This window comes from Aethalodelphis obliquidens, unplaced genomic scaffold, assembly GCF_003676395.1.
Source record: "Aethalodelphis obliquidens isolate GAN/ISIS:26980383/991018 unplaced genomic scaffold, ASM367639v1 scaffold10, whole genome shotgun sequence".
NCBI lineage: Eukaryota > Metazoa > Chordata > Mammalia > Artiodactyla > Delphinidae > Aethalodelphis > Aethalodelphis obliquidens.
Genome location: NW_020837954.1, coordinates 7752674 through 7762456, shown reverse-complemented (window position 1 = coordinate 7762456; position 9783 = coordinate 7752674). Strand labels below are relative to the sequence as shown.

General features: G+C 32.8%; 1 protein-coding gene across 5 annotated transcripts in view; it reads left to right on the top strand.

Moving 5' to 3' along the window:
- STRN3 (striatin 3) overlaps positions 1–9783 on the top strand; it is a 114818-nt gene that overhangs the window by 56414 nt on the left and 48621 nt on the right. For 4 of the 5 annotated variants that reach the window (XM_027111006.1, XM_027111008.1, XM_027111009.1 and 1 more), the window contains exons 2-4: positions 3296–3399; positions 3876–3949; positions 8670–8751. In XM_027111006.1, coding sequence (XP_026966807.1) covers positions 3296–3399; positions 3876–3949; positions 8670–8751 — 260 coding nt within the window. The remainder of the gene's footprint in view (positions 1–3295; positions 3400–3875; positions 3950–8669; positions 8752–9783) is intronic. The other variant, XM_027111007.1, reaches the window with a different exon arrangement.

The following is a 9783-nucleotide window of genomic DNA, read 5'->3' as shown; positions in this document are numbered from 1 at the left end:
TTTTTTTTTTTTTTTTTTTTTTTTTTCGGTACGTGGGCCTCTCACTGTTGTGGCCTCTCCCATTGCGGAGCACAGGCTCCGGACGCGCAGGCTCAGCGGCCATGGCTCACGGGCCTAGCTGCTCCATGGCATGTGGGATCTTCCTGGACCGGGGCACAAACCCATGTCCCCTGCATCGGCAGGCGGACTCAACCACTGCACCACCAGGGAAGCCCCCTCTTTCTTGCTTTTTAATGTAAGCCTTTATAGGCTTACATAATGTAAGCCTTTATAGCTATAAATTATTCATTTAGCACTGCTTTTCCCATAAGTTTTGGTAAGCTGTGTTTTCATTTTCATTCCTCTCTAAGTATTTTTTAATTTTCCTTATGATTTTTTTGTTTTATTAGTTGTTCAAGAGGGTGTTGTTTAATATCCACAAATTTGTGGCTTTTTCAAGTTTTTTTGTTACTAATTTCTAACTTCATCCATTGTGATCACAGGAGATTTTTTTAAATGATATTTAAGTTTTAAAATTGATTAGAGTTGATTTGTGTCCTAACATGTGGTCTGTTTTTGAGAATATCTCTTGTGTATTTGAGAAGAATGTATTCTGTTGTTGTTGGGTAGAGTGTTCCATATATGTCTGTTAGATCTAGCTGGTTTATTGAGTTGTTCAAGTCCTCTGTTTCCTTATTTTCGGTCTGGTTCTTCTATGTGTTATTGAGAGTGGGATATCGAAGTCTCCAGCTATTGTTATTGAACTATTTCTTCCTTTAATTCTGTCAATTTTTGTGTCATATATTTTGATGGTCTCATTAGGTATGTAAATATTTATAACTTTTTTGTTTTTTGCTGTATTAAACCTTTTATTAGTATATAATGTCCTTTGTCTCTTATGACCTTTTTTCATATAAAGTCTATTTTGTCTAATATTAATATAGAAGGCTTGCAAACCTTAATAGTATATACTAGGCTTTGCAGGTCACATTGGGTCTGTGTTGCCTATTCTAATTTTGTTTATTGTTTTTTTTTTAAACCATTTTTCACTCTGTGGCTGTCCAAAAACAGGTAGGTTGCCAATTCCTACTTTATCTTGAACAGAAGCTTTTTAATTATAATGAATTTATCCATCCTTTTCTTTATTGTTAGTGTCTTTTTAATATGATTTTTGTGGTTACTTTTTAAAGTGTTTATTTGCAAAGATGATGCTGTTCATGGTGCATTATGACCTGTAAAAGCAATCGAAAAGTCCACTGTCCATGATCCTTTACTAAATGTCAAATCTGTTATTTTATTGGTCCTTATTATCACTATCAGACATAATCTTTACCGGTCATAAGATCAGTTCCAGTAGTCATGACTTTTCTGTTGTTATCTGCTTTTTACTCTCCTCTCCAGTATTTTATGTTAGACTCTGTCCTTTTAAGTTTCATTTTAATGAATTCTTACCATTTCCTTGTCTTGTGTCTTTGTGAGTTACCTCCCTTCAGCTCCTGTTCAGAAGTTGCTTTGGGGTTCTTGCTGTTTTACAGGATTTGTGCTTCTTTGTTTAATTTACTGGATTCTCTAGGTATGGATGACTTTTAATACCAAAATGCCAAAGAAAGAAGTGAAAATGAATTCTCACAACAGTATAAGATTCTAATAGGAAGTATTGTAGTCTTTTTTTTAATTCCTTAGAGGACAATATGACTTGCACTTAGTTTGCAGTATCTTTCTCAACCAAAAAATTACCAGTTACTACTACTACTTTTTAAAAATTTATTTATTTGGCTGTGCTGGGTCTTAGTTGTGGCATGTGGTATCTTCATTGTTGTGTACAAGATCTCGCTGTGGCATGCAAGATCTTTTTAGTTGTGGCACGCAGGTCTTTTTAGTTGTGGCATGTGGGATCTTTTTTTTTTTTTTTTAGTTGTGGCATGCATGCGGGATCTAGTTCCCTGACCAGGGATGGAACCTGGGCCCCCTGCATTGGGTGCGCAGAGTCTTAACCACTGGACCACCAGGGAAGTCCACTACTTCTTAAGAAGCAAAATAAAATGAGCTTCTTTCATTTTTTTCTGTTGCTAATTGTAAAATACTTATGAGATCTGGAAATTAGAGTCACATAAGGGTTCTACAGTATGTGATTCATGTTTGTTTTTTTTTAAAGCCAATACAGGAGAAAACCCTCAATCAGAATTTCTTGAAGCTGTGTAATGAAACTGATATATTCTACCTTTGCTCCACAGCTTAAGAGAGTCAGAAGTGCTACTTTTCTCTTTAGGATCTAGACTGTTATTAGGTTCTGAATCTTTACCATTGCTCCTAGATCTTTATTTTTGTTTTGAAATTTGTATGTAGACTAAGTGTTATATAGTTGTGTATAATTTCTCAGGTCTTACGGAGTTGTGAATGATTTCATTTAATTTTTCCAAACTTAATGTGTTAAATTATTCAGATGAATTCATTTGTTCTGATTCCATGTTCACTGAAATTTTTTAAAAATTAACCATAATTTAGCTTACAAAGTAGCTTACTTTATCTTAATGGGCAAATACACCTATTGGTCATCTCGGCAAGAGCATGAAAGTTAATTTTATTGTAAATATGTTCATAACAGCAAATATCCCCATGTAGATGCCAGCCTCCTTAAACATTACTCTTTAGTGTGGGGTGTATAAAGGAGGCTGACATGCTGGGAAGGGCCAGAAAAAGATGGAGAATTGTCTCTCTGAGAAAATAAGGCAATTAAAAGGAAAAAAAATTCTCTCACTGTAGAAAATGACAACAGAAAGTAATGAGGTCATTGAACATAAAGTGGCTTAACTTAAACTATTTGCAATACTCTGGATAATTGTTTCAAGAGATAAAACAATTTGGAGTGTGGTGGATAGAATGGAAAAGATTATAAATTTTTAAGTATTTCATGAAAGAAATGCTTTTGAGGGAATATTACTGTTTTTTAAACAAGCAATATCTAATTTGAGGAAAAATATTTATCTACTTGTGAATATAATATTTTTTAGTTCTTTGTGACTTGTTTGTTAGGAATTAGGTGCAATTTTTACATACAAAATTTCCTTTCAAAAGTATGTAAAACTTAATATTAGAGACCAAAAGGATTATAAGCAAATAGCTAATTTATAGTTATCTTTATTTTAAAGTGATTGTATTATCTAACAAAGAAAGTTTGATCAACTGCTTCTATGAATTTCAAATCTTGCTGTCATGAGTAAAAGGGCAGAATTTTACATTTATTGTTTTCCTTTTTTCAATTTCCTATGTATAGTTAAGAAAAAAATGAAAATAAATGAACTTTTTGTATTTTTAGGCCCGGATAGCATTTTTGCAAGGAGAAAGAAAAGGTCAAGAAAACTTGAAGAAGGATTTAGTAAGAAGAATAAAGATGTTAGAATATGCATTAAAACAAGAAAGGTATGTGTCCCTCATTTTCTTATATGAATAAAATAAAGTAGAACAATATTATTCTCTTTATGTATTATTATACAGTGTATTTAACGCCTTTTGAAAGATACAAAGGTTTGCCCAAAATACAGGACGATATTTTGATTTGATTCTTATATAGGAAAAGAAAAAAAGATTAAAATCTTTAAATTGAAATAATATCTTTTATTATAGAGTCCAAGTTTTTTCTTTTTTACAGATTAGGAAAAATTTATCTTTACTTGGGTGTATATTTTAGTTGGGCAATTTATCTTATTTTTTTTCTTTTACATCCAGTATATTTTTTTTCTCCAACTTCTTTTGCAAGTAAAGTTTAAAGAAACAGACATTCATATTATGCTTTATTTGTCATTGGAGAAATATATACCAGTAGTTAGTTACTTACCTATGTAGAAAAGGAAAAAAAAAATTGTTTTTCTTTCAACAATTTATTATTAAATTTTCAGGGCAAAATATCACAAATTAAAATACGGCACAGAACTGAACCAAGGTGATTTGAAAATGCCAACCTTTGAATCAGGTAAACTTGATTCTTCTGTTAATCTCCCCCCGCCCCACACACACACACCCCATGCAAGAAAAACTGGTTTAAGCTCATTTTTATGTAACAAACATGTTCTCTTTACCCCCATTTTGCTTTGAAAGCATCAGTTAGTTAGATGGTTGCCTATTATAATACTGTCTAGAATTTGGGGAAAAATAATAAATGAATAAAAGTAAGTATCAAAAGTGTCATCTACATAATCTCCTACATACTTTCTTGTTTTGAAACCTGTGTAAAACTGGGTGTATTTTTGGTTGTAATTAGAAGTGGAAGGTAATGAGTAACTCTTTGTACCACCTGTAGGCAATTCTTATCCAAGTCTATATAAGCTTAATTTTGTATTATTAAAAAGTTATTTTTTTTTCTAGAGAAGCTGTGATTAACTCATAAAGAAATTGCAAATTTGAATTTGGAAACTACGGAGGCAGCCAGATAAGGATAAGAGAAGGAAAACATTATCTCCAATTGGCCTTGCTCTTTACTAAAGTAGTGAGTGTGAGAGTAGTATGTGATGAACAGTTATGCAGGAAGAGAGGGCTGGATATAGGAAAAGGCTATAACAGTTTAGTGTTAATTTAGAGTTCCATATGATTACAATTTGAGTAATCTAAAAGTTTAATAAGGAAAGAATATTTTGATTTATGTTATATAATATTTGGGAATATTACTGCAATTTTCTATTTCTGAGGTATATGTAGAACCCATTTATATCCACAGTTTGATGGTGCAGGCAAATTGAATTCTATACTGTTCTTGGCTGCTGGTTACTAAGATAAGGGAAAAAATGTGTCTTTATTTTGATATACAATTTTTCTTCTCCTTGTATTGTTGTTTCCATTCCTAATAAAGTCAAAGTGTACATGGTAGGGAAAATAAAACAAATAGGGATTTTTTTTAAGTTAAATGTTACAGTAAATTTTTAAAATTTAGCTAATTGGTTTTGGTTTAACATCAAGTACTTAAAACTTGGCAGAAAACACCCTATATGTACAACCTGCAGTTGATTTATTCTTAGGTCTTCTCCACTTACCAATTTTAGCACCACAACCATATCTTCCTAGTTGTCATATATAAAATTAAGAGACCAAGATAGGAGTGGCATAGGTTTCCTTTGATCTAGCTTTTAAGTGGTTACAAAGACTCAGATGCCAGGGGACAATATTATGGTCTCCTCCTTGGAAAAGCTATAATAAATGATAAAAAGATGGAAGGCCTGTATATTTTGGGCCATGTTTACTGCAGCAGTCCCATTATAGTTAGAGGGAGTACAGTGGTTTCACCATAGAGAAAACCTGATGTCTTCATAGCTTTTCTTTAACTCATTTTTTTTCTAATATGGCTAGAATATTCAGAAAATAATCACTTTTTTTTTTTTTTTTTTTTGGCCGCTCCACATGGCTTGCAGGATCTTAGTTCCCAGACCAGGTATTGAACCCGGGCTACAGCAGTGAAAGTGCTGAGTCCTAACCACTGGACCACCAGGGAATTCCCCACTTAGTATAACTTGAGTACTGTCCCCCTAACTTGGTCTGTATAAATGTGAGGAACAGCCCCACTGTTCCTGGAACTAGAGTCGGAATTGGCTAACTGGTCTTGGTACAAGTTGGTATAAAGGAAAATCATTAGCACGTAATCTCTCCTGCCCCCAACTGAAATGAGAGAAAAACAAGTCTGTTTTTATCTATATAAACTTAACTATTAAAACTTCCTTAAATTGAAGAACAAAATAACAACCAAGTATTTTATTTATAGGAAACAATAATAATAAAGTAGATTATTTCTACTGATGTAGAAAAACTACTCAGGATGTTTAGTGGAAAACAAACAAAGGAATGGGCAAAAATACACCATGCAAACAATGAGATAAAATTATTTACATCAAAGTATAGAAAGAAATAAACATTAAATGAATCAGTGTTGCCTTTTATATACTTAAAATAAATCAAAATGTAAAAAAGAGAAAACGTACGAAATACTGTTACGAAAGAAGTACAAGGTATGTGTGTTTTTATACCCTTGTCCTAGTAATACCAGTATATATATCCTAAACTTAACTCTATAAAAGGGGATGTATCCAAATCTGTAAACAGCTCCTATTTCCCTACATTTAAGGGAAAAAATCTACAACAGTAAACATATGGGTAAAAGACTTGAAAAGCCACCAATAAAAGACGATATCCAAATGGCCAATAAACATACGAAACGATGCTCAAATGTATTGGTTTATACAACTTAAAACCACAGCACAGTACAATTAGACACCTACCACAATGTGAAAATGAAAAAGAGAAAATGTCATGTGTTGCTGAGGATGTGGATCAACCAGGATTTGCACACCTTCTGGTGTTGGAATTCTAGTTTGATAAAACTGCTCTGAAAATGATTTGTCAGTACAAGTTTCCCCCAGTATCCCAAAGTAGAGCATTCCTGTTCATAAGCCAAAATGACATAAAACAAAGACGCAATTTACCTTTGGACACATCTTGCTAATGATGCGCAAAATAGATCAAGATAAAGCACAGATGATAATAGACACAGTTCAAAACTATGGGCTTGTTACGGAGCTTGGTGGTGCCTCTCTCGCTGCTTGGGGGTGCGTGCTGCCACTGTTAACAGTTCACTGCAAAACAAATGCTGAAGGCTGTTTTTTCTTTTTGCCTTTTTTCATAAAGAGTGAAAATTCTCTCTGAATTTTTTCAGTTAGGCTAGCGAAAACAGGTACTAAATGTAGGTCTTTCATAAAAGCGAGGTGGCCTAAAGAGAGCTTTCGAAAAGCGTGGGATAACTGTATTGCTAAAGGGAACATAGCGTGCCCCGTGGCCCAGTAATTCCACTCCTTAAAATGTTCATCACAAGGCTTGTATAAGAATGTTCATAGTATCATTACTTTTAATAGCAAAAAACTGGAAGCAATTCACATGTTCTTCACCAATAGAATAGACAAATATATTGTGATATTTTAGTGTAAGGAAATGCTGTTTAGCAAAAAAAAAAGTGAATAAACTATAACTAGACTAAGCTATAACCAAAAGTGAATAAACTATAACTAAATTTTATGTGGATCACATAAAATTGAAAATTGATAGAAATGATTTCATATATATCAAATTCAAAAATTAACCTAGTGTTTAGAAATCAGGGTAGTGTTAATATCCTTTTAGGAATATCTAGTTAGACTTGGGAAAGGGCACGATGAAAGTTTTTGGGGGTGCTGATGACATTTTATTTCTTCATCTAGGTACTGGTTACATGGGTGTGTTAAAAAATTCATTGAGCTATACGCTTAGGATGTACTTCAAGAATATTTTTACCAACATTATTTATAATAGTGAAAAATGGAAACATTTCAACATTAGGGAACTGGTTAAATTAAATAGGTATATACTTTCTGTAGATTATATAATTATTTTATATGATGTTAATCTATATTTATTGCCATAGAATGTTCAAGATACATTAAGTATTGAAAGCAGCTTGTAGTGCAGTACACACACTTTGACCTTTTTTTTTTTTTTTAATTTAAGGAGGGGAGAAGCTGATGTTATTTTCAGATGGAAAATATGGAATGATAAAATCTCAAGTACTAACACTGTTGGTGATAGGATTTGGGGCAATTTGTATTTCTTTTTTTTAAATGTATTTTTTTGGCCAGTTAATTATGTGTTATATGTGATTTAAAAATGGGCAAAATGGTATAAATAGAAAAGGTTATAAATAAAAAATGGGGGCTATTAGAATGAGATAATTATTTCTGGAAATTATAGATGTTTCTACGTGCACAGGGGAAGAATGAGAAGATATTAATAACGGATTGTTAAGGTTAGAGAAGTAATACCTGCAGAGAATATTTGAATTGCTACCAATAACTGTTTGTTCATGTGACTCTGAGGAGTCTAGGAGCCTAATGACTGTAAGCCATGGTAAGAGTTCTCAACATTCAATGTGAGGGCTTGTCTTCTATGGCCCTATATTCTTTGCTTTATCATAATTTTTATAATGGGAAATTGCAGGAAAATATTTCTGTATCATTAGTGCCAATGAATAGTTTTAAATATCACTGTGGATATACTTGTTGAGAGCTTAACTCATCTGAAGTTATACTGTTTATTAAACTCTTTTTTAATGCATACACTTTGTTACCGGAGAATAAAATATGACTTTTTACATATAGTAAAAACTGTTTTCTGGTCTAACTTTTAGTTCTAAAAATGAAATCGACTGTATAGAGTCTTGTATGTAGCCTTAGAGTCTACTGATACAGACTCTAAGTTATTCACTAGTTTTATAAATATATATCTAATTTCTAAACAATGTTGATTTTGAAAAGTTTATATAAATAGTAAATATCACTTTTTAATTTCAAAAGCATTCAACAGCAGAATTCTGGTAGTTTAAAAAATTGATTTTAATAAAATTTCATTTCAAAGCCTGGGCTTTTGATTTTTAAATCACTTGTAATAAAACAAGGAGAGTGGTGCCTAAGTGTTTGGACTGTCAGGATAAACACACTTTAAATGAGTGATCCACAGTAAACACTCAATAAAAGTTAATTTTCTTCTATCCTTTATAAAATATTTTGGTATATTCTTGTGGGACTTTATCCCTAAGAGAACTTTGGCAGTATTATCAGGAGTTGAAGTAACGTGTATGAAACTTGTCTTGTTTTTGTTGTTGTTGTTGTTACTGTTAATTTTAGAAGAAACCAAAGACACAGAGGCTCCCACAGCACCTCAGAATAGCCAGTTAACGTGGAAGCAGGGCAGACAGCTGTTAAGACAGTGAGTAATGGTTCATTTTCACCTTTCTTTAAGGATCTAGGTATGAAAGTGCTTCTATTCAGTCACTTTGCAAGTGAAAATTATTTAATGATAATGGGACAATGTGTATAGTTTTCATATTGCTTCTTTTTTGTTTTGTTAGATGCTTGGATCTTTTTAAAGTTTTGTTTCCTCTGAATGTTTCTCTAAACATTTCTCAGAATGATGTTTTTTTCTTATTTGTGGAGTAGGATGTCATAAAGACTAGATGTCTTGAAGACCAGAACAAAAATAGGGAGTTCATACTTATAGACATTCTCATTTCCATCACTGGAAAATTTACATATTTGGTTTTAAGTGAGATTGTGACTGGCTTAGAGAAGCAATTTAACTGGTTATCAGAAACTTTTCAGAAGTGGCTTGCTAAATCCTGCTTCTACTTGAATCTTTAAGGAAGCTTTTTTTTTCGAGGAACCTTTTTGATGTTTGAATTCTTTGCCGTATTAGAAGTACTTACGTGGCAAATATTATTGTCTTATCTATTTGTTCTTTTCCCTTGTATTTTGAAAACTTTGGTACTCGCGTATTACTGAAATCTTAGGTAATTCAACTTTCTCAACTCTAAGCATCTTTACCATCGCTTCAGTAACCCAGTGAAGTGTGGTCAGACCCTTGATCTTGTTATAACCTAGAACTGCCCTACCTCTGGAATATTCCTTGATCATATTCCACTTTTCTTACTCCAGTTCCCATGTTATTTGTCCTCTGACCTTACTTAGATCTTTAGATCCTTGACTGTTTCATTTCCCTTACCTCCTTTACCTATTGTTGGTTTAATTTTTTTTTTTGGCGGTGGGGTTTTTTTTGTTTCTTTTTGTTGTTTCCCTAGCTTCCACTTAGACCCCATGATCCTTTACCCTTTTGCTGGTACCCTTAACTTTCCTGCTGCCCACTCCTTACCCCCACCACCAGTCATTTTACTATACCTACCTACAGTATCCCAGCCCTAATGAGTCTTACTGTCTATTGCTTCTGTTTCTAATTAATTCTTAG